Source organism: Cyprinus carpio, chromosome A20 (genome assembly GCF_018340385.1).
Source record: "Cyprinus carpio isolate SPL01 chromosome A20, ASM1834038v1, whole genome shotgun sequence".
Classification (NCBI taxonomy): domain Eukaryota; kingdom Metazoa; phylum Chordata; class Actinopteri; order Cypriniformes; family Cyprinidae; genus Cyprinus; species Cyprinus carpio.
This window is the reverse complement of record NC_056591.1, coordinates 11,110,941-11,136,089: the sequence shown is the minus strand read 5'-3', so window position 1 is coordinate 11,136,089 and position 25,149 is coordinate 11,110,941. Positions and strand designations below refer to the sequence as shown.

The window sequence follows — 25,149 nt, the reverse complement described above, 5'->3', positions numbered from 1 at the left end:
GAGACTGCCAGAGGTTCGGAGATTGAATGAGAAGAGCAAGGTCACTCCTTCTCCGACTGTTTATGGATTATAACCCAAGTCTGAAATGATCTGCTTGGTTTTATTGGATACAGTACAGCAGAAGCAGGCAGACACCTACCTTTGTCTCTGTTTCAATAACTATTCTTAAACTAGAAACATTAATTAATTGTATAAGACTGGTTCTCAACTGGTTCTGCATCGTAATGACAACAACACAATATCAAAACTGTTTGTTCAGCAAAAGTAACAAAAATGTTACTAAACCGTTAAAAACTACTCACCCTCAGGTCATCCAAGATGTAGATGAGTTTGTTTCTTTATCAGAACAGATTTGAAGAAATTTAGCATTGCATCAGTTGCTCACCAATGGATCCTTTGCAGTGAATGGGTGCCGTCAGAATGAGAGTCCAAACAGCTGATAAAAACATCACAATAATCCACAAGTAATACACACCACTCCAAGCACAGATCAAGCATTGCTTATAAGAGAAAACAGTATTTAAAAAAACAGTAACTGTTGGTGGATTTTGATGTGAGAAGACAACACACTGTAAATCCCAGCTCATCCATTACACAAAATTTTAGTGTAGGGTGTACACAAATATTCAAAAAAATAAAAAAAATAATTTTGTACACTTCTTGCAAAAACACATCCCATATTAGCTTGATATATGTTTTAATGTAAGTTAACAAGTGTTGATTTCGGAGTTAACTGTACTAAAATGTATAAAGCCTAATGTGTATGTATTCATTGTTTTTATCTTAAAAGGTATTCTCACCAAATATCCTGAGGTAAAATTGATGAATAAATAAAGTGATGAGTGTTTATTTATTTATTTATTTATTTATTGTGTTTAATGTATTACTGTTTTAAATAAACAGGTTTTAAAGAGTCATGTTTCTTTGCCAATATAATTTTTGGATGAGATAAATGAGAAGAGGTTGCTACGACAATTTAAAATCTTTTACTGACCCAACAATATGAATGGTAAACTAAACTATTTAGTAGTAGTAGTAGTAGTAGTAGTAGTAGTAGTAGCCTAAAGCACAATAGGCAGAGAATCTTGTGTCATTTTGAACCACAAAAAAAAAGAAAAAAAAAAGATATGTAGGAAAAATATTGATTATATTTTAGCTACATATTTTTACACATATAATTTTTATGTATTCATTTATTTATTTGAGATAATTGTAACCTAATGGCCCATAAAACAGAACACACAAACGTTGTTATCGCATTAGATATGAATGTTATTATTCAAAAGGAACAGGTCACGCATTCCTATCGTTACATCTGCTTATGAGCCCCTGTGACGTCACATAACAATTAGAACGTGTCGACTATCTTAAAGGCTTGGAACTCACTTGCGCATTTTGTTGGTTGAAGTTTCGGAGTAGTCTGTTCTTTAGAGTGAAATAAAAAAGGTGTTATCATGGGACTGTTTTCACGATTAAAGAAAGCCTGTAAAGTGGAGCGTGTACCTGAACCCCAACCCTGTGTGCTGCTCAAACACACGACCATCACGGCAGAAAACCACATGCATCCTCATCCTCTTGATGAGATTTCTGGTGGTGCTCATGAGATAGTTGATAGGAAAAATGAGGCAGGGAGACGAGAGAGAAAGAATAAGAGGTTTTGGAGATCTTTTCTTATTTTTTTTCGCCGAAGAACTGGAAAATACGACCTGGCTAAGTCTGAGAAAGTGTACCAAAGTGAGGCGGGATCGTATAAGAGACTTACCGATGGTAAAATCACATATGATGTTAGAGATTTTTAATTCCTTCATTAGGGAAACTTTTATTGTTCTTGCGTACAGCTTTTTTATAACCAAAAATCAACAACAGAAAAATCACTGGGCCAGAAAAAAGAAAAGAAAAAGATACTAGGCTACTGCTGTCATTATCACCCCAAACATTTTAGAGTCAGAGTTTAAAGATCACAAATGAAATGAAATGATTTTTTTAGACTATTACAGATAACCAAAACCAGAAAAGTCATTTTCATTACTTTAAATAAAACGCCAACTGAAATGAAATCAAATATTTAAAACAAAGTTACCAAAGCAACATTTCTCATTGGTGATTAAATTAATATAGATTGTGTAGATGCACTTAAAAACTAAACAATGACTAATAAAAATAACAAAAACACACACCAAATTGAATAAAACTTGAAAATTAATATGAAAACTTTAAAAACTATAAATGAAATATATATATACAGTATATACACACACCTAAGAAACAAATAGATTTACATTGTCTAAAGAAATTAAATTATTACATACTTTTTACACATCATCATTTATAACTTATGTTATTAATGTTCCCTCTTTAGATCAGACTTCTCTACAACACATCCCTATTGTAGAGATCCATGATCATCAAGGAGCTCCAGCTTCTGAGGTTCTCCCCGCTCTAGAGAAACACCTGGAGCAGGACCTCCCTCAACCTCAGGACGTCCACACTCCAGTTAGTTTGACTGAAGAGGACAAATTGGAAGAGCTGGTCTTGGGTAAATTTAATGCCATAATCCAATTCTCACTTTCCCAGTGGATTGTTATTTGTCATTACCAAACCCATCAGTACAAATTTTAATTCAGAAACAAATCGATTAACATTGTTTGGAGATGTTTAATTTTTTCAAAAGTGCCCTTTAATGAAAAAACTACTGCAATTTGAGTATGCAATATTTTATCCATATTATTGGTATTCCCCTCTTTAGATCAGCCATCTCTACAGCACATTGTAGTGATCTATGATCTTCATGAAGCTCCAGTCTCTGAAGTCCTCATCATTGCTGAGGAACAGCTAGAGCAGGACGTCCTCCAACCTCGGGACGTCGATGCTCCAGTAAGTTCTGCTGAAGATGACAAAGCAGAACTGGACAAGGGTACGTTTACTGCCATAATCTAAAACATAATAGACACAGATTATCACATTCACAGTTTTTCAAAAGTGCCCGTAAATAAAGAATCACTCTAATTTGAGTAAGCAATATTGTATTCATATTAGATTGGATTCATATTATTGGTATTCCCCTCTTTAGACCAGACTTCTCTACAGCAAATTGTAGAGATTCATAATCATGGAGAAGCTCCAGTCTCTGAAGTCCTCCCCGCTGCTGAGGAACAGCTGGAGCAGAACGTCCTCCAACCTCAGGACGTCCACAATCCAGTAAGCTCCACTGATGATGATGAAGCGGAGGAGCCGGACAACAGTAAGGATAATACATTTGTGAATTACAAGATGTTATTACAAATTATAAAATGCATAAAAAATTTGATTTCATGCTAACTACATTTGTTTATCTTTTAATAGACCACATTTTCTGGCAATATGAATTTGGCCCCAAGCTGGGTGAAGGAAGCTACAGCTATGTACATGCAGGGACTCGCTGCAAGGATGGCCTTAAGGTTTCTTTTTTTTTTTTTTTTTTTTTACTTACATAACTTTCCATACCTGTTCAGATTCATGAATGGAATGACCTCTGTGCAAATGCTAATTGTTAATTGTTTGCTTTGTTGCTCAGGTGGTTGTGAAAATTGCTGAAAAGACTCTGAATATGCCATATATAAGAGTTGTGAGTAGCCTGCACTCTGTATATTATTGCTTCTCAGTAACTGTTTTCCATTTCTGACATCTTATATTCATGTTAATGTAATGCTTTCCTTTTAGCCTGGTCATCCCAAACGCCTCCCATGGAGATCGGCCTGACACTCATGGCTAATAAGGGCCCCAGTGTTCCACAGATAATTAAGCTGCTGGACTGGCAGGACCACTATGTCATGGTCTTGGAGTGGCCCATGCCAAGCATGAGCATGTTTAGTTTTGTGAAGCTCCGACGAAGGCTCAATGAAGGGATGGCACGAAATGTTATGTGGCAGGTCATTCATGCCGCTAACATTTGCTGCGAGCATGGAGTCTTCCATCGAGATATAAAGCTGGAGAACCTCCTAGTGAACCCCGACACATTGGAGGTCAAGTTGATCAACTTCAGATGCAGGACGCTCATGAAGGACTCTGCCTACGTGGCCTTCAGTGGTATGTGTGCTAGCAGGTTGTTTAGCTCACTGAAACACATCCTGCTGTATAAATGCATTAAATGTAAAATCTCTGCCCTCTAGGCACAGAAATGTTCTGTCCTCCGGAGTTTGATGTCGACGGCAGGTACCATGCAAAGCCGGCGACAGTGTGGTCATTAGGGATCCTGCTGTTTGTGATGGTGTGCGGGTATTTTCCAGATGACAAAGACCTGCACATGATCAGTAAGAATGACTGGTCCAACCCTGACCTGTCACAAGGTGAAGTCTTCATCAAAGAACAAAGATTGACAGTTGGAGCTCTAATTATAAAAATATATATAATTTGAAATAAAACGGTGTAAAGTTTATAATCAGACACCTCTCTCATCTTTTTGAACAGAATGCTGCCAGATGATTTGCTCTTGCCTGCAGCCTGATCCACAGCGGAGACTTATTCTGGAGGAGATGCAGCTCCATGACTGGTTTATGGTACTAAGAGTCTAAGATTTGCTAAATTTTTTTTTTTTTTTTTTCATATAATTATTTTAAACGTCAAGTTTGATCTAAATGTAAAGTATTTAGATTAATAACACTGATTTATGTTTTTGTTTCAGGTTGTGTAAGACATGAAAAACAACAAAAACGACTCCCTGTCACATCCACTCTGTTATTTTCTGTCTTCAGTCAGCTTTGTGTCTGGCATTTGTATTAATATATTTATAGGAAAAGGCTATGTGTATTTCTTTATAAGTATAATAATAGTATAAGTATTATAATAGAATAATAAGAATAATTTTTTTATAAGAAAATTCATTAAGATATTAAATATTAATAACAATTTGTATTTCTATTAAGATATTTATGCACTAGGCTATGTGTTACCAAAGAGTGTCTGTAAATTGGACATCTTTCTTTCTTCTGACTGTAATCAATTTATTTTTATTTTCTCATTTTGGAAAGCTGTGTAAATAATAATAATAATTAAAAATAATAAAATAAAATAAATAATAGTTAATCAAATAGTTGTAGTTTCCCATTCACCACTATGCACTCATCCATGACATAAAAGTTAGCGTGTACACAAATATTAAGAAATGTAAAAATGATAAAACAATTAAGTTAAACACGTACCATGTGAATGTAGTACAGTTAACTGTACTAATTACTAAGGTTTATAAAGCACATTTAGTCTAATGTGTATGTGCAACAAATACATTGTGCACTTAGCATACAGTCGACTGATCGTGAAGTTATGTAGTAATTTCTGTACTCAATAAAATTTACATCATTTGATATAAAGAAACAACATTATGATGACAAGATCTGCTGTATTTACCCACACTTGAAAGTGATTAAATTGTTGAAAAGTCCCACATACTGGTGAATTATGTGCCACTCGTTCATTCAGATTTGTGTACCACAGGAACTGTTATGTAAAATACATTATTACACAGCTCACTGGAATACTACATTCTTATTAGTCAATCTAAGCATTCAGCAGTCAAATATTGAAATATACTTGCGGTGGTAGCTGGGTAGTAAATCCTCCTATTACCCACGGCACAAAAATGATCTACTACATGTGACAAATAACAAATAATGTGTGATTTTTAATAATATTTTCTTCTTTTTTTTATTTAGGCCTATTGAAATTAATTTTAATTATATAGGCTACTATTACATTTAATGACATACTCATATTATGCATTGTAAATTATGCAAAATTACAGCATTTAAATGGTAGAGTTCCCCTTGCTTTTTCATGCAGTGTCTCTCAGTGAATAGGTAAAATATATATATTGAATAATATGTATCAAATAATGTTCTTTGACTTTTCTTCCTGTGGGGAAACATCCCAGCCAGAAACTACAATAGTTTCCTATGAAATAAATGGATTTTAAATTAAATACAATGTATTGTGTTTAAAAAATAATAATAATAACTTGTGATTTTTAATTATAAACAAGCCCGAAATACACCTGGACTCTTATTTTGAAATGTCTATACTATTGCGGGGTGATCCTTCAGATGAGGTGATACAAAAAAATGCATTAAAATATGCTTACAACTGTCTAAAATATATTATATGAAGGTCATCACGTAGACAGTGTCATAATTCATCAGCTCGAGTTCATAATCAACAGCTTGTCATAAAGGTGCGCTATTCATTGATTGAGAATCACTTCGAAGCAGTCTAAAGCGCCACCTTGTGACACTGCAGTGAAGTAAGCCAGCCAGCTGAAGATTGAAGCCCCACCAGAGATAGAAGCATAAATATTACATTAGTATACAAATATAATCATACAAGAATGGAGACTAACCCCTGTAAAAATGAACGTCACCGTAATTTCCAAACATTTGTGTCTAGCTGTTACAGCATGTTGCTTTTTAGCATTATATTTACATTCCTTTGACCAGCAGGGGGCTCTGGAGCGCTTCGAAACGATGATGTATCGTCTTCAGTGAGTACTGAATGCATCCCTCTGTGATAGTTTGAGTCAAAGATTTATATTACACTGTTTCCTATTGCAGGTGTTCACCAAGACCGGGGTTCGAATCCAGCTGAAGACAACTTCTTGTAATATTGTTAATTGCTTTAAGGTTAATTAAATGTACATATGTTTTACAAATGTACATATTTTTCCATGAAAATTTAAGTACACCAATGGAAATGTGTTTTGTTATTATTATTTATTTAGTACTTGTATTCATATTTATTCTGATTAAGCATTTGTAATTATATTCATATTTATTCTGATTAAGCATGTTGTTATTTGTAATTATATTCATATTTATTCATATTAAGCATGTTGTTATTTGTAATTATATTCATATTTATTCAGATTAAGCATGTTGTTATTTGTAATTTTATTCATATTTATTCTGATTAAGCATGTTATTATTTGTGGTTGTATTGTTATTTATTCTGATTAAGCATGTTATTATTTGTAGTTGTATTGTTATTTATTCTGATTAAGCATTTTTTTAGTTTACGTTCATTCAAGACACTTTCAAATCTGTCCTTTCTAATGAAAAAAAGATGCAAAATAGTAATTAATATGCTGAAAAATGTCTGTGACAAATGACAATATGCAAATTATCTTTTTATAGACATATGTTCTATTGTTGCAGTGTACTGATGAAATTGTTATATTGAAGTACAAATAAAAAAGCAATCATTTGCCAGTTTTTATTATTTTATTTTTTACACAATTATGCCAACAGAACAGTAATGAATATTAAACCAATTAAATTTTAAATGAGTTTTCAAACAACATTAAATTAAAAGGGAAATATAATGAAAATGAATGTAGAAATCAAAAAGCAATAATTTCTAAATTTGTTTTTTTTATTTTACAATTATGCTAACAGAACAGTAATGATATTAAATTAAATAAGTTTTCAAACAATAAATTAAAAAGGTAAATAAAACAGTAAATAAAGTTTTCAAAAACAAATAAGTTAAAAAGTTAAATAGGATTAAAAAACAGTAAATAAAGTTAAATAAAATATTAAATGATGTTTAACTAACAAAACGTTAAATAAAGTTCAACACAAATATTAACAATAGAAAACTATATTTAAACAACTATATACACACACTACAATAAATAAAATATATACATTATTTGGGAACAGTTCTCCGCATTTCCTCTAACCACTGTTCTTTTGTAACGGTCTCAGTCTGTGGGCAGTACACCTTGCCCCTGTACTGGCTATGTCCAGTTACACTGGTTTTGAATTGTCCGCACTTCTTGCAAGTGTTTGCCTCTACAGTTCTCTTGTAGGGTCTCTTGGGCATGGTTTGCGGATTGGCAGCTGGTTGTGAACTGGTGCCCTGCACAACTGTAGGCTGTAAGAGTGGCATCCCCTGAACCACTGGCATTCCCTGGACCATCGGGATTCCCTGAACCATTGGCATTCCCTGGATCATTGGCAGCCTTTGAACCATTTGCAGACCCTGGAACACTGGCACACCCTGAAGCATCGGCACACCTTGGAAACCTGGTGCTGATGGTAAAGTATGTTGGGTACCATCTGCAATGATGCTCCAGGTACTGGTGGCGTAACCAACATAGGACTCTGTGCAGGTGCCTTGGGTCTGAGAGGGGGTCGTCCAGAAGAAGTCTGCCTCTGCTTTGCCTGACCTGCTGTGCTCTCTGGTAGCTTGTACTGGTGCTGCTCCTCTGGTTGTTCTGGCTCAGTCCGTAGGCGTTTGGCAGCCTGGAGGGGTTCCTGAGCTTCAGGGAGGGGCTGAGGCAACTGAATGCCCTGAAGCAGCACAGACAGCTCCTGCTTTTTCTGTCTGTTGTTAAACCACTGAATCATGGTGTTCTGGTTAACCTCCACCAGCTGCATTGAGGTTCCCCCCATCACCAAGCTGTTGCCCAGTACAAGCTGCCTTATCCTCCTGTAGTCTTGGAGGATTAGAGACCATCTCGACAGCGTTCCCTTGCCTTTTCTTTTGGGCTAGGGTGAATAGTGCAAAGCCTGACGAAGATGGTCTCCACCAGACGGCAACAGTCAGGCCACTGAGCAGGTGCGCTGCTTGCACCCAGCACACTTCTGATGGTGCTCTCTACTCCAGGGGTTTGAGTGGGCCTCTTTGGTACTTTGAAGCGTCCACTCAGCAGTCTCTTCTGGTGTCGAGCTGCATACACCACCCGTTGCTTATCCTGGTCATTCAGGTTCTGCCAAAGTGCAATTATGGTGTTGGCTTCCTGATTGGTCAGGCTGAGGGCTGTGTGACCCCGGAGCTCCACCAGATATTCTGCCAGCTTGTCCACATGTTGATATCCCGGGACATTTTGGTAGTCAACCGCCTATTTAAAAAAAAAAAAAGCACAAAATATAATGTTTTCCAATCACATTTGTTTGATATATAGTTCCATAACTAGTTCCATTGATTCTGTTATTTTCCTGTGTATCAATGTGGTGCTGTTTAACACAATCTGTACAGTACAAAGCACTAACTAAATAAAACTGATTTGACTCTATGCATCTTTGTTGCCTACTAATGACTTTAGTTTAAAATCTGAGCAAAGTCTGGATATAAAGCAGTAGCAAGAAGTAGATGTTGATCCATCCTTGTTTGAATTTATTCTAGTTTATTTGAAAGAAATACAGAGGAGTGGCACTTACAGTCTCTTCATCATCATCCTGACCAGCATCCTCTGGCTCTGAGGAGAGTGGTGAAACAGATGTTCCAGAGGGAACAGGTGGCACAGCAGTCCCTGATGGTCCAGGTGATGAAGGAAAACAGTGTAAGTTCAGAGAACAGTGAAGACAAAACGGAACCCAGTACAGCCGTTTCACTGCTGGTGACCAGGGTGGAAGAACACAGTGTCAGTGTGGAGAAGGGTGGTGACAGAACAGCCTCTGGATCTGCTATGGTGTGATCCTCGCTGATGTCACAGAAGCCCTCATCTTCATCTCGCTCCTCCACATTAAGGTCCTCAATGAGTTCTGCTGTCTCTTCAGAGTCTGGGTTCATGTCCTGCAGTGCCTGACCAGTCTGCTGGAACAGATACTGTACTCCAATGAGCTCACCTGGAATAAAAACAATAAACAGGAATTAAAAACAATTTTTGTGTATCATATTTGATATATAAGGCCTTTGTAGTAGCTCATATATTGTAATAGTGTGAGAACATGGAGCTCATAGTCAAGGAGAAAAAAAAATGTATTCAGAGGCCATAAACCTATAACTGTGGGGGCAAAACCTAATACAATGCAATACAATGATGATTGAGAGACATACAAATAAACATAACTCAAAAGCCTGATGAGCATATTTGATACTTACATGTAAACCTAAGTAACTTCAGTACAGTAAATGGTCACCAAATATTACTAATAATATCCAAGTTATTCTTTCTAAAAATAATTTCTTTCTAAAAATAAAGATTTCACAGAAAAAAGACGTGAAGTATCAGTTGAAGGTAGCAGTTTGTACAATTATACAATTATATATGAAAGGCCTTTTACTTGATAGAAAATAATCAGAAGACAGAGGGCATGTTTCAAGAAAAAAAAAATTATGTTGATAATTTAGAGGTCTAAAATACAGATACTTTAGACTTTATAGGCTTAAATAAAATATCGCCTGAGATTACACGGAAATTCCAAGTTAATTAACAATAATAAATTATCTCACCGGTGTAACGTGCAGGGGGACAAAACGTGGGGACCACTTTCCTGCCAAACAGCTTTTCATAATTGCTGTTTACACAGTGAACAAGTTCTCCTGTGTAGCTGCGTAAAGCTGATGGCTCCGATGACAGGGAAGCAGCCTCCCGATCCTGGTTCCACCTGTGTAGACCCTCCAGCAAATAAATCTGAAAGTTCAGACTGTTTGCACTGGTCCCTGTAAACGGACAAACAGTTTTTAGGTAGTGTTAAACACACAAACACCTAATGTTCTTTCTTTACATATGCACAGTGTGTGTGACAAATACGTACCTGGGATGAAACGGTTAAGGTGTAAATGAAAGGATTCAAGAGAAGTGGAGCCTCTGGCACATCTGTATGTCTTCAGAAGCACACCTCCCTTGGTTAAGCTCCCGGTCTCTGTATAGAGGGCAACACCTGGGGGGTCTTGGATACACTTGACGTGCTTCTTCTGGACACTCCAGATTTTCTCCATCCTTTCTCGGTCCAGGAGAGGAACACCCAGGGAGTCATTTCCCTTGCTGCTCAGGAGCTCTGTAAGCAGTCGTTCAAGGAGAAGGATGGTCGTCTCCTCTCCATGTGTCCTCCTCCGGCAATGTAGAGCCAGCTCCTCCCTGGTCAGATGCTTGCTGACATCATCATCTCTCAGTGCAGGCCAACCCTGGGACATCAACAGCTCTCTCTTTGCTTTGCGAAGCATAGAAATATCAGCCGCATCCCATTCAAAGATGCATGATGATAGCCGTGACATGAAGATGGGGTACAGCTGATGGGCATCAGTTGTACACCCCAAGGCAATCCTGCGCATAAAATGCCAGATGTCCAAGCGTATCATGAGATCTGGCCAGCCTCTGAATCTGGTTTTCAACTTGGTCTCGCCCACCTCGGTGCAGCACCCACAGTCCACGTACAACACAGCAGGAGGATTCACACCAGCCTGCTGGTATCTTTTCACCAGACCATCTACCATCATGTCCAGTCCTGCTCCTTCCTGGGCTGTCAGCACACTTATGAGCACCTGACCAAACTCGTTGCCAACAGAGGTAAGCCAGAGTCCCGTTCCCCTCGCTGTCCCAGCCAGCTTCTTGGTGATCTGTAACAAGATATGATATGAAGCATGCTGTAGATATAAATCAAACATCACACCATGTAAAATACAGATACAGTGCGATGCTGGTATATAAACAACACCATTAATAAACAAATCCACAACTAACCTTTTTAGTGGAATCCATCTTCAAGATGGAGCCATAGGTGGATGTTATCCTTGCATGGATTTCATCTAGCCTTGTCAGGATGTCTTGGCTGTACACGGTCAGCAACCACTTGCAGCTTGGCACCACTGAAGGCTCTGGGGGCTCCTGGAATTTTACTGGTATCACCCCGGGTTGATTGAGGAAGTCAACACATTGGGTGGTGTACCGGGCCAGACGATGGAGCCACCGCTCACTGTGGTTTTCACGCAGCTGCTTGATCACCCGCGTGGGGCTGTTGCCTAAGCCACGCTCACGCAAGAGCCGGATGACCCGCATATCACAGGCATATTAGGAAAAGCAAAATCCACACATTCATATATTTTAGATTTTTGATTTGTAAAGTATCTGCATACATACACCCATTATGATGGGCTAACAACTGGATGAGGAATGAAAGAATACTTACTTCCGCGTTAGGATGACCTGAAACTCAGAGCGATGGCCCAGATCTAGCTGTTGCAGGACAGTCTGACTCCAGGACACATGCGAGGCTCTACACTTGGTACAGATGAGAGTTTCTGTGACCATGTTGTACATTCGGTCAATGTCTAGAACCTGCCGTGCCCTTTTGTGCAGACCACCTCCTGTCAGCTGATGTTGTCCGCAGGCAGGATTGGGACAGAGAACCTTAACTCTCCACAGCTTGTACGGCATCCACAGCAGAAGACAATGACAAAAGAATCTGTCTGGAGCTGGAGCCTGATTGTAGATAAGTGCTGGCTGTGGTGGGTAATACCAGAGCTGGAGGTTATCACGAAGCTCTGGCTTTCCCTTGGATCCCATTTTAAAAAGTCTTTTGCCAATCCACTTGTGATCCTCTTGTGGCAAGGTCTCAGACCACAAACGAGGAAGTGGAACTACAGATGGACCTTGCAATAATGCCCCAGAAGGAGCTGTCTGTGAAGGAAAAACGACAAAACATTTAGTCAAGTAAGGTAATTTTATTTTTTAATCACTTTAAGCATATTTTTTTCATTTTTTTTTTTTTTTTTTATCCATGACTACTTTCACATAAAATGATCATTGTAATTATAGTTTTTCACGTAAATACCTTTGGTATTACAGTGATTATGACAATGAAACTGATAATTTTACATTATACACTGCTGTCATCCAAAAAAAAACAAGGAACAAAATAATTCTGAAATCCTGTTTAATATGAAATAAAAAAAAATTCTGAGACTTTACGACCAGTATCTCTTTATTCTGACACATGAATGTTAACATCTATACATTGTTCATCATTAATAAATCAGTATCAAGTAAACTCAATTGACATTATGACAATAGTTTGATTGTTGTTGTTTTTTTTTCAGCTTGAATATGTTTTAAGAAACTACTGGTTATAAAAGTTATTTAGTTTAAAGGCATGTAAGCCTTTTCACATCTCCATTAAGTGTCTGGCAACAGCTGATTTAATTACATTTTTAGACAAACAGAATAGAAAGTTACTTACTGAGACAATATTGCATGGCTGAGCGGGACTGGACACATCTGCAGTGGCTCTGGGGACAGGGCATGGAACTTGAGGATCTGGTGTCTGTACAATCATGAAGTAAAATATAATAGATTTTGTAAATATAATATTACAATAAATTTATAGAAATCCTTTGTAACATTAAATGTCTTTACTGAGATTTTTTTTATCAATTTAATGACTCCTTTTTCAGTAAAAGTATCAATATTTTAATCAATATTAATATCAATAACTTTTGAATGGTAGTTTGTATGAAATCTATTTATAAAATATTGATTTTTTTCTTTATTAAAATATGGTTTTCTGGTATTAAAAATATTTTAAAGAGTTAAATAATTTATATGGAATGGAACGTGGAACGTGTCTTTATAGAATACAATACAGATTATGCCATTACTTACAGAGGCAGTGGTGCTTGGTATAGAGCCACTAGACACTGCTGCACTGGGCTGGTCTTCAACCTGAGAAGGTCTCCTGGCCAAACTAAGATTTGGCTTTGCTGCAGCAAGGTGAGAGCCAGTAAATCTTGGCTTGGTAAACTAAAAAGGTGAGAAGACAGAATGTGTTATAATAGCATGCATTACTATTTATATTAATATTACTATTTTAAGTAAATGCAGCCTTCAAAAACACTTCTTTCTGAATGGATGTGTCGTCCATAAGAGGGATGATTTATTAGCAGTACTGACTCTTGAAATAACTACAGTACACAGTATTTGCATGATGGAATAATTATTAGCATGTGTACAATTAATAATAGCCAGCATGTATGTGGAATGTTACCTGAGATAGAGAATGAAAAAGAGAAAATGTAGCTTTAACACATGAGAACTATAGAGAGAGATGCCATGAGGGACATGAGTCCAGCTCAGTGACCTTCAACCCAGGCAGAGCTCAGTTAGAGAGGTAGAGGACAATCCAAGAGTAGAGCCCAGAGATGAAAGAGAGAAAGCACACAGGTTACATTCTTCATTTTTCCTTGACCATGTGACTAAACCGACCAATCAGCAGACAACAGCTGCCCCCACTGAACAAGAGGTGTGACAATTAGCAGGTGTCAGCCAGCATCTCATAGCATTCTTGCTTTTTCTTTGCTTCTTGTTACTTTCTGAACTTCCTCCAATATGAACTGAACTCGTACTTCAGTCCTATTAAAAAAAAAAAAAAAAAAGTATTTCATACCGTTGAAAATTGTGGTGCAACTCTTGCTTCCACTGGTGCAGTAGGCTGGGGCTGGGGCAGGGGATGAGGCTGGGGGTCAGGCTGACTCCGCTCCATGGCCTTCTTTGCTGTTTCAGCAGCAGCAGGTTGTTCCACCACCCTTTGTGCTGGTCCAGTAGAGGCAGTGGGCTGCTAATAAAAAAAAAAAAAAAAAACATACATATAACAATTCAGAAAGAAAACCATTTCAGTAAACAATACTAACAAAAAATACTTGCTACATTAATGTTACCTTTGGAATGTGAAAACCACAGATGCATTTCAGCACACCTCCAAGCAAGGTTGTTTGGCCACGAGACAGCATCGGACATTTCTCAATCTGTAAGTATTATAACAAATGTAATGCACAATACAAGTGAGTCCCTTAAGAGAGCATAAAATACTTCATTAAATTCATATATTATTTAATTCATTGATTAATTTCTAGGACACAAGACACATTTATCTTATGTATAATGTTACAGCTGGTATCTCTCTTTAAAGGTGAGAGATACAAGAGAGGAACATTTCACACCTTCAGACCACCTATTCATTCACCGTCCCTTCCCCCACCTTCTCTAATCTCTGAATCTCCCAGTACACAAAGACCTTTGATGTAGCTTTTCATTTACAGTATGACATGAATCTCAAAATACCTGCAACATTACATAAATGTCTATAAACAATTATGACATACTCTGGTTTACATTGGTGTAAGCCATAACATAACACAACCATCCCATTACATCGTTCTAATGAATGGGACCAGGTAAATGTTTGTACTGAAGCCTAATGTGTTGTTCTCTTATGCAAATACATTAAACAAAGATAGTAATAATGTTCGATTATGCAAGTCAACAAACACTTAAGTCTTTTTTTTTATTATTATCTCTCTATCATGCAAAGGTAACAAACACTCACTCACCCTTTGATAAATCTCGTACCACTTTTTCTGTCGAGGAGCTGGCCTGTTACCCTCATTTGATGGCCAAATTCCTGTACTGGCAAACTTTTTTAAACGCAAAATCCATTCGGCGTCCGACATCGCCTTATGTGATTTTTGTTGTTTGCCAGACATTTTTCTTGACTTCAATGAAACAGTTTTAAATGAACAATTAAACGACACACTAAAAAAAAAAAAAAATAATAAAACATGTAGAAGTTTGTAATTAGATGACAATTTCTTACCTGTTGTCGTCGGTAATACCGCTGTATTTAGTTTTAAAATGAAGTTTCGCTGTCCTCCGTAAAAATGATGCTGATCTCCGCGGCAATGACCCTCGTCGTAGGTCATGAACTTCAGTAATGAACTTTTTTGACCTCTGACACGCCCCCTGGGGATTATGTCATTCTTTCGTACACCTTCGGCATGGTTCGGCAACTTGATTGACACCTGACTAGAAGCGCTGAACCAAAAGAAGAAAAGCAGCGTCTTAGGAAAGAGAAGAAGCAGCATAAAAAGAATAAAAAAGATGACAGGGGTCCTCCAGAGAAGGAGAAGGAGAAAGAGAAAGCATCTGTACCAGCTCCGTCAAAGCCTGCCACACAGAGCCCAGCACATAAAGGTACTGCTTCAAAAATAAGTTGATTAAAACTAATGTAATTTTAATTAAACTATTCAATTGGGATAATTGGACAAACAAATATTTATATTTCTTTCGGATCGAGACTGGATTAATATTAAGAGTTGCAGAGTTATCTGTTCTTATTCTTAGGGTAGAAAGATGTTAACAACAACAAATATATATGCATACTTTTTTTTTTTTTTACTGTATGCTTTACTGCCATCATTTTTATTTCTCAGCTTCGAAGGGTAAATAGAGTCTTTTAATGTGTGTTTCAGTGGGTATATTTATGCACTGGTTTTGTTGGTCCAGACCAAAAATAAAAAAAAGTCATATATTTAGTTCTTGTTTGCTTAGGGTTCACACTGTCATTTTTAACAGCTAAACTAAAGATACAAAACAAAAGACATAAGGATATGGTGTCAATCTGATTGGACAACTTTTAGGACGTATTGGATAACTTACTGAACAGCCAAATACTGTTTGCTGGGCTAAATGCTTGTATTGTATCATGTGTCTACATATGGTTGTATTTTTACCAGCTGATAGCTCACGAAGAGCTTATGAAATGTGTAATTGGGTCAAAACAGCAGCTGGAATTCCTCCGTTGGACACACAAATGAAGCTCTGACCCCCCCTACGAGAAGAGCAAGATATGCTTGAGCAAAAATAGTTTGTGTGGAAGCGGACAGCTTGCTTGTTTGGTGTGCACCAAGGTTCAGATGGGCAGGGTTCACACATACTCAAATAAAACCACACTAACCGAGCGACCACACCAGAGTTCATTTTAATGGAACCAAACCTGCCGAGTAAACACAACTGTAAGTTTAAAGTCTATTTTTTTGGGTGCACTTTGATCTCATTAGCAGCTCCTGTGCCTGTAAATGCATCTGCATCTGAATCTCCCGTGGCTGCAGAGAAGCCTGCAAAGAGCAAAGCAGAGCTGCGAGCAGAGCGTCGGGCAAGGCAAGACTCAGAACGGGCATCAAAACAGGGCAAGAAAGAAGGGGGGCAGCAGTCCACCTCCAGCAAGCCTAAAGCTACCCCCAATGAGCTTCAGCCAGGTAATTCAGTGCTTCATTAAAGGTTATTCCAGGGTGGGAAGTTTGGGCATTCACACACTGGCCCAACTTTGTCAGCCATTCCTATGCTTTTAAATATTTTTTTCCCCTAAATTAAATGTTAAAAAAAAAAAAAATCTAAAGTTCCTGCATTTAGGGATAGTCTGTGACTGAGCAGTTTTGCCATTTTGCACAGCCTTGTTTTTATTTGTATTTTTCTCTGTTTCCTGTTAGTAGTGAAAAGGTTACCAGATCATGTTCAGGTGGACGACCCTGTTGCATTGAAGAAGCTGGCCAAAAAACTTGAGAGACAGCAGGTGAGACAAATCAATATTGTCATGCTTTGCCTCTTGTCTGATTGTTGTCCATTGACAGATGATGGATTCATCCAGGTGTTTTCTGAGATCACTTTGCAGCGTTTTTAACCCAGGTCCTTCCAATGTCTTACAGAAGTCAGGGCAGGGATGCAGTTTAAATATAACTGGAGTCAAGGTCTGGCTCCACACCTTTGTGTGCAGTGTAATGTTGGATATTTTCTATATGTGATGTGTTTTTTTTTTTTTTCTTTTTTTTTTTTTTTTCTTGGTGAAGGTTATTGACTTGGTTTTAATGTCTGCTTGAGGTGATTTCATTGTGATTATTATCATTTCATTGTGCACATGTGACGAGCAAGATGTCCTGTGTGGGTGTTTTTTTTCTTCTTTGATTTATTTATTATTTTATGTTATTAGGTGTAGCTCTATAACACTAGAATAAAGCTATTAAAGTCTACTGTGGAGCTCTTCTTCATTTGTGCACATTTGTGTCATGTATGTGTTCATGCACAGTGTTCTGTTGCAGCCTCAGCTCTTGACCTGAGGAGGGAGGATGTGACCTCTAGAGCGTTTGTCCTTGAGGAAACTAAATATTCACATCGAATGCTGTTCTCTCTGTTCTCTTAGGTTCCTTTGAGGTCCGATTATGGTTACAAGGTCAGCCTGTTCTCACATCTACACCAGTACAGCCGAAAAAACCCTCCCACCCAGCAAATCAGGTACTGTAAACAATGTAACATACAAATTATACAATTTTTTTTTCATCTTAATCTTTTGACAAAAAACTATTAATACACAAATATATACAAAAAAAAAAAAATTCTCTTAATCTTTTGACAAAAGCCTATTATGTCTCATTTAGGGCTGCATGATTATGGCAAAAATCATAATTGTCAATTATTCCCTTGAAATTGTAATTGCAATTTATTAATTACGATTATCACAATTTACACTGAATGATGTTTATATACCATTGTTTGAAGCAACTGTCTGCATGCCATATTTTTATATGAAAATAAACAAGCTGAAAACACTAACTCAAAAAAGTATTTTTTTTTTTTTTTTTATTACTATTGCGCCTCAAATGTCAACTATACACTCACTCTTCATAATTAAAAAATTAATTAAAAAAAAAAAGTAAAATATGTGTTGTATAATTACGCTAGACTAAAACTAAAATTAAAACAATGGAAAAACCCTTAAGATAATCTGTAGAAAGAAAGAAAAACTCATCCTGATTAATTGCTGCTTTGAAAGATTGTGTAATTAGAAATTTGATTAGTTGTGCAGCCCTAGTCTCATTAGAGAGGTTGGAAAATGAAAAATTATAATATGGCTACTAACATTATAAGTAATAAATATACATTTTTACAATTAAATGTTTATTTTTTCAGGAGTGAAATTAGCAGTTCAGTATGTACAGTATAACCTGAATGATTTAGTTGGTTGATTTATTATTTGATATTTTTTATTTTGTAGCATCCCTGTCACAGTTATTCACCCATCCATTGTTCGGTTGGGCCTGCAGTACTCTCAGGGCATTATAGCAGGATCCAATGCTCGATCTGTGGCCCTGCTACATGCCTTTAAACAGGTAATACATAACACAACCTACGAAATCCTCAGAAGTTCTTAATTTATGGATTTAATTAACATTTAAGTTATTTTTATAGGTTATTCAAGACTATAGCACACCTCCAAATGAGGAGTTGTCAAGGGACCTTGTGAACAAGCTGTCGCCCTATATCAGGTTCACCTTCTTCCTTGTGAAAACTGATATAGACATATTTTATTTGAACTCTGATCTTAAATGGAAACAGATGTTTAACAAACACTGCAAATGCTCTTCACGCCTGCAGTTTTCTCAGCCAGTGTCGGCCGCTTTCAGCCAGCATGGGCAATGCCATCAAGTACATCAAGAAGGAAATTTCAAATATACCCAGTCAGTGCAAAGAAGAAGAGGTAAGAGTATTCATAGTCACTTTAGAGTTTAGAGACGTTTATTTACAATAGTATTCCTTTGAATTTCTAAAAGAAATGTTTTCTCAACAGGCGAAAAGGATACTGCAGGAATGTATTGATAGTTACATAAACGAGAAGATCATTTTGGCTTCTGAAGCCATTTCTAAGTACGCTATTGAGAAGATAAGTGATGGAGATGTTATTCTTGTTTATGGCTGGTAAGACTTTTTGGTGAATTGACGTAATCCTGTAATAGTCTGGATTACACATTCAGAAATGCCTTTCTTGTCTTTTTAAAGCTCTTCACTTGTCAACCACATTCTGTGCGAAGCTTTTGAAAAGCAGAGGAAGTTTAGAGTCATAGTTGTGGACAGTCGGCCCAGGCTGGAGGGCAGAGAGGCGCTGAGGCGTCTGGTCAAGAAAGGCATCCGATGTACTTACGTCCTCATATCTGCCTTGTCCTACATTCTGCCTGAAGTGAGTCATTCCTTTGAGTAAAGTTGAATGTTTAGATTGTTCATTTTTAGCTCATTGCGAGAAGGGGATTTCTTACCAAAGTGCATTATACCTTCAAAGAATTGATTATATGTGTGACATCAGCAGTAGCTAAAAACACAATTATGGTTTGGTACGTTTGTTCTTAACAATACACAGTAGCAAATGAAGTGGTGCTAATTGAAGAGTCGATAAAGATCTCTAAAATGTATCTGCTTTCATTAAGAACACTAGAGTTTAGAACAGCATGTGCACTTTATTTATACAAGTATACTTTTATGAAGGACACTTTTAGATGGCAATTTAATTGTTATATGACACTTTGGGGTCATGAATGTTTTAGATTGTTGTGTTAAACAAAATATAGCATGCACTACTGTTCAAAAGTTTGGGGTCAGTAAGATTTTCTTAGAATGATTTTGAAAAGTCTATCAAAAACACAAAAATATGATAAATAAAAATAAAATTCAAAAATATTATATAAAAACATTATCACATGATCTTTGATTTTTGTTACAATATTCTTTAATGAAAATAATTATCAAAAAAAACAACACATTTAAAATAAAACTATAAAATTCCTTAAATATGATAATTGTCTTTACTGTCACTTTTGATCAATTTAATGCATTCATGTTGAATAAAAGTATTAATTTCCTTAAAAACAAAAACTTTTAAACAGTAGTGTGATTGAACTAAAGTTAACTGGCATTTATGTTGTCATTTAAAAAACATGCTGAACCAGAACTTGGACTTTGCTCTCTTATTTCCAGGTATCCAAGGTATTTCTTGGTGCCCATGCACTCCTTGCCAATGGATATGTGATGTCACGTGTGGGAACTTCCCAGATTGCCCTGGTAGCAAAGGCCTACAATGTACCAGTGCTGGTCTGCTGTGAGACCTACAAGTTCTGTGAACGAGTGCAGACGGACTCTTTTGTATCCAATGAATTAGGTAACTCTGTGATGTTTAGCTTGTATGGTGAATTTACTATTATTTTATTTTATAAGTGACACATATAGGTATTTACACATGCAAAAATAAACATTCAGTTTTTCTTTTTTTACAGATGACCCTGATGATCTGATTGTGACCAGAAATGGGAAGACCCACCTAGAGAACTGGCAGACTGTTAAATCACTGGGGCTTCTGAACTTGGTGTATGACGTGACACCACCGGACTTTGTGGACCTTGTAATCACTGACTTGGGCATGATCCCCTGCACCTCTGTGCCTGTGGTACTGCGAGTCAAGAACGTAGATCAGTGAAGAGCAGACAAACACTGTTCTGCTTCCCTCTTGAATCTGCACATAAAAGAGTCTGTGCACATGGGCCTTAAACATATCTATGAAAAGGAACAAGCTTTTCAAACAAAGTCACTGTTTACATCCTTACTGGTGGGATCCATTTAATTTTGAATTGTATAACTGTTCCAATTCCATTTTCTAAAAAAAATTACACAGTCTGGTTCAGTCCACCTAATGAGATATTCTGAAATTAGTACTTAGAATTGTTGTACACAAAATCCATAAAATTCAAGAAAGTGTCTGTAAAGCATGTGTGCTTTCAGTTTTGGCCCATCATCGTGGTCAGTGCATTGACATAAACATAAGAACAATCATCCTTTTTGGATAGTTGCTCTTTGCTGAAGTCCTTTCATAGATATGAAAAAGGGAAATAGAACATGGTGCAAATGTGTGTAAGACCATGCAAAAGCTGACTATGTTGCATAAGGGGTTTTGTTTGTATTACCAAAACCTTGGAAATGCTACAGAAAAATAAATGGGTTAGATTACAAAAAACTGTTGTTGGCTGATTCTTTGTGATATTGTGACAAATCTTTATTTTAGTTGCCAAGGTACATGCTGAATTTCATACCACAATACTACATTCTTGGCAAAAACTCACATTTATGTCAGTATTCTACTAATAGTGTGTCCGTCTATATATCTCATATTAGCAGATCAAACAGATTCTCTTTTACACTCTTACACTGCCAAGAAGAAAAGCATACAGTTTCAGAGGCTGAAGAGTTGTCAGTTATGAAATATGAAATGACATCTGTAAACAGCAAGTGACTGTAACAATCTACAATTTTCACAAATACTAAGTCCTATGACATTTATTTCCCCTCCACTACAAAATGAATAGTCTTTTTTTTACATGTCAGAAAACCTATAATTCTTTAAAATCTTTAAAATAAAGATCATTTTTGTCTTTAAACAACACAACATATTTGTCCTTAATAATCATTGCTAAAATATCTCAGTGTTTCACTTTGACATGTTCAGAGTCAAAACATCTGCCCTCCAAACACGAGCGAGGTCAGTCTATGGTCAGTTTTCCCTTTATAAACCAGCCTTGTCGGTATTCATGAAAGCTTTCGTAAAATGTATAAATAAAAACATATAAGGACAATGAGGGTCAAGAGAAAGTGAAATGAACACAAACTACAAAATTATCCATTAAAAAAAAAATAATGTCATGCAAACCTGCTTTGGGCAAGTGTAAAAAACAAGAAACTTCAATGTTCAGCAGATGGTTAACCGTCCAGTGTATGTAGCTGGTTGGTGCCCTGCACCATTTTCAATAAGCTTGATGCATTTTGTGGCTCCACTGTCGGCCCAACATCCAGTTTTCCTTAAAAGTCAAATGTTCTTGGCCTTTCGTCTTTGTGTGAACCAGAGTAAAGATGAACCCACAACTGTTGATCCGGTTAGTATCCCAAGCACCTTAGCTGTAGGAAACTCCCCCTGCAATTGTTAAAGAACAATGAACTTGTGCAATAAAGGAGAAATGCCCAAACTGTTTGGAATGATTTGACAGGGGTCTCACCTGTCTCATGCACTTGTATCCATAGAAATTATGCAGACAACTACACTCAAAGAACCCTGGTCCGTATGGGCTGCAAAATGAGTTTTCAGGGCAATCCCAGGCTGAAGACACAAACCATAATCAAGAAATGCACTGAAAAACATACATTTTTGCATTTTGAAGACTTGAGATCCCAGTTCTTTTGGTTACTTACACATCTGCGCTGTTTGATTGCAAATATTTTTCTGTCCTTGGCAGATTCTGGCATTGTTTTTCACTTCAACCTTCTCCCATGATGCATTGCCCCCTGGACACTCCAGTTTTGAGGGTAGTAAACTAAGTAAAGATTTGTCAAGTTAAATGGTGTTAGCTAACTGTGTCAGCTTAAATCAGGGATTTCCAATATTTTAGATCTTTTAAATGCTATGGACCCTGTGGATGAATATCAACATCCTTGTCAAAGAGACCCCCGTCCGAAAATTTTAAAGACAGCTTTATATTTTCATGTATAAGGACCCAATTTATATTCTACCCAATCATAAATATGCATAAAAAATTATTTGGAAAATATTTAGTTTTTTAAAAAAAATGTTAGATGTATTATTTATTTATATAGTTTATTCATTTATTTTAATGTTTTTATTTTAATATTTATAGCTTATTATTATTATTGTAATACTTATATTAATTTTTATTATTTTATTATCTATTTCACTGTTGTTCTCTCAATTTTTCCTTGGACCACCTAGCACTCCCTTGCGGCCCACTGGTCCCCGGACCCCAGTTGAAAACCCCTGACTTAAATGTTATAAACATGATATACAGTGCTCATGCAAAACTTACAGCTGGGTAAGATGGCTGAAACCCTGAAATATGAAATCGCTCAGATTGGAGATCGGGTTGTTGGAGAGATCTCTGCGAAAATATAGAATGACAACAGTTAGATATTCAATTTAGTGCTAAAATGACACATGCAGATTATCATGAAAACCTGTCCTCGTACATACACGATGAAAGCTGTGGATGAATTGTACAGGTGCTCTACACGACTGATAGAGCAGTTTGCCAAGTCCAACCTAAAACAGCCGTACAGTTAGATTATACATAGAAAATAAATGTCATCATTTAAAAAATGTGGAATACTAGAAAAGTTTTCCTACCCTATAATGGCATCTGCATTGCTGGTTTCATTTTCAAAACAGCAGCGTCCTCTAATATGGCCTTTTGTCAGGCAGAAATCCCAGACAGGACTGTCTTGCCGTACAGTCCCTTGACACATTTTACATAACTAGCAAAAATAAAGGTGAAAGCTTTAAAAAATATTATAAAACAACATGCATTGTTTTACTTTACTTTACAACAGTGAAGACAGATGACTACAATGTAACTTCTCTACTGTAGCATGTATTATTATTTAATTATAATGACTATAGTATCTGTTACATCGACTGCATTCATTTAACATAGCGATCTGTCTCACCTGTGCATCAGTATCCTGGCTATCGACATCTACGTTGAATAAAACAATAAAAACAGTACATAAACACGCAGTAGATGCTGTAGCAGCCATCATTTTCCCCAAGAGCAAAGTCATGTGACTCGATGATCATGTGACGTTCAAGTGTCTCGAGCCTATTCGTGACAACCAGGCGGCGCAAATAATTCGCATTTCTTCTCAGTGTGACATTTCGACAGAGACGAAACACTCACAAAACCCAGGTTGCTTTTACAAAATTCACGTTATTGAACTGATATAGCTAGATCCTTTTCGCCATTTATATTCAGTCTGGTTGTTTAAAATAACGCACATTCAACGAATTCCGATGACTTAAAAAAATTATAGCCATAAATTACTTGTTGTTTAATTAATTAATGTTTAATTTACTATTATCAACCATAAAGTTAAACTCGAATAACAAGTTGTTTGGCTACAAAAGTGTCTTTATGCCCCCCTTAAATGTGGATTTTGGACTGCCCCAGCTCAGAGGTAAGAAAGAAAGCAAGGAAGAATCTCATTCTCTGTGTCAATTTTTAGACAAATTAGTGTCAGTAATCAAATAAATATTTTTATTTAAATTATGCCCTATTCATTTAGGCAACTCTATTACTCATTTTGGTGCTTTTTAATTAACACTTTTTTTTTATTATCTTTTTGTGGTATGTTTATTGTAAAACGTATTATCATAAAAGTTAAAAACAGTACACACACGATTATATATATATATATATATATATATATATATATAATAGATATATATATATATATATATATATATAGATATATATATATATATATATATACACACACACACGTTGCACAAGATATGATAGGCAGTATGATGGGCCCCCCCTTGAAAATATATAAAATAAATATATACTTGTCAAGGGCCCTCTCTTCCTTTTGGGCCCTGGTAATAGTATATTTATATATATGATAGAACATATATATATATATACATACTATATATATATATATATATATATATATATATATCATATATATACATATATATATACATATAATATATATATATATATATATCTATATATATATATATATATATATATATATATATATATATATATATATATACTATATATATATATATTATATAATATATATATATATATACATATATACATATATATATATATATATATATATATATATATAATATATATATATATATAAATCTTTAAATACTCTTTGATGCAGTTTAACCTCGTGTTTTGCTTGTTGTATCACAATCACAAAGCTGTCTTGAGAACTATGATTTAGTTAATCTT

The 25,149-nt window shown here is 36.2% G+C and overlaps 5 protein-coding genes across 5 annotated transcripts; 2 read left to right on the top strand and 3 right to left on the bottom strand.

Moving 5' to 3' along the window:
- Positions 1 to 3,551: 3,551 nt before the first annotated feature.
- On the top strand, positions 3,552 to 4,550 carry LOC109075062 (serine/threonine-protein kinase pim-2-like). Its single transcript, XM_042777240.1, has 4 exons — positions 3,552 to 3,604; positions 3,700 to 4,065; positions 4,149 to 4,325; positions 4,447 to 4,550. The coding sequence occupies exons 2-4, from the start codon at positions 3,723 to 3,725 to the stop codon at positions 4,548 to 4,550; spliced, it is 624 nt and encodes a 207-aa protein (XP_042633174.1). The 5' UTR covers positions 3,552 to 3,604; positions 3,700 to 3,722.
- Positions 4,551 to 8,473: 3,923 nt separating this feature from the next.
- LOC122148915 lies at positions 8,474 to 11,749 on the bottom strand. Its single transcript, XM_042777239.1, has 6 exons — positions 11,435 to 11,749; positions 10,509 to 11,310; positions 10,204 to 10,413; positions 9,345 to 9,596; positions 9,189 to 9,280; positions 8,474 to 8,869 (listed from the first exon to the last, which is right to left on the bottom strand). Exons 1-6 carry the CDS (start codon positions 11,747 to 11,749, stop codon positions 8,474 to 8,476), a joined length of 2,067 nt encoding a protein of 688 aa, XP_042633173.1.
- An 18-nt stretch (positions 11,750 to 11,767) lies between these two features.
- Positions 11,768 to 15,195, bottom strand: LOC109065301. Its single transcript, XM_042777238.1, has 6 exons — positions 15,076 to 15,195; positions 14,404 to 14,490; positions 14,133 to 14,303; positions 13,352 to 13,489; positions 12,930 to 13,013; positions 11,768 to 12,370 (listed from the first exon to the last, which is right to left on the bottom strand). The coding sequence occupies exons 1-6, from the start codon at positions 15,193 to 15,195 to the stop codon at positions 11,876 to 11,878; spliced, it is 1,095 nt and encodes a 364-aa protein (XP_042633172.1). The 3' UTR covers positions 11,768 to 11,875.
- A 207-nt stretch (positions 15,196 to 15,402) lies between these two features.
- On the top strand, positions 15,403 to 21,350 carry LOC109075063 (translation initiation factor eIF-2B subunit delta-like). Its single transcript, XM_042777237.1, has 13 exons — positions 15,403 to 15,452; positions 15,552 to 15,715; positions 16,582 to 16,779; positions 17,011 to 17,093; positions 17,227 to 17,268; positions 17,718 to 17,809; positions 18,570 to 18,684; positions 18,764 to 18,840; positions 18,950 to 19,052; positions 19,143 to 19,270; positions 19,352 to 19,529; positions 20,321 to 20,501; positions 20,617 to 21,350. The coding sequence occupies exons 1-13, from the start codon at positions 15,403 to 15,405 to the stop codon at positions 20,814 to 20,816; spliced, it is 1,611 nt and encodes a 536-aa protein (XP_042633171.1). The 3' UTR covers positions 20,817 to 21,350.
- A 24-nt stretch (positions 21,351 to 21,374) lies between these two features.
- Positions 21,375 to 24,047, bottom strand: LOC109075064 (all-trans retinoic acid-induced differentiation factor-like). Its single transcript, XM_019091038.2, has 7 exons — positions 23,843 to 24,047; positions 23,523 to 23,650; positions 23,370 to 23,438; positions 23,206 to 23,277; positions 22,577 to 22,698; positions 22,384 to 22,484; positions 21,375 to 22,301 (listed from the first exon to the last, which is right to left on the bottom strand). The coding sequence occupies exons 1-7, from the start codon at positions 23,954 to 23,956 to the stop codon at positions 22,197 to 22,199; spliced, it is 711 nt and encodes a 236-aa protein (XP_018946583.1). The 5' UTR covers positions 23,957 to 24,047; the 3' UTR covers positions 21,375 to 22,196.
- Positions 24,048 to 25,149: the final 1,102 nt, after the last annotated feature.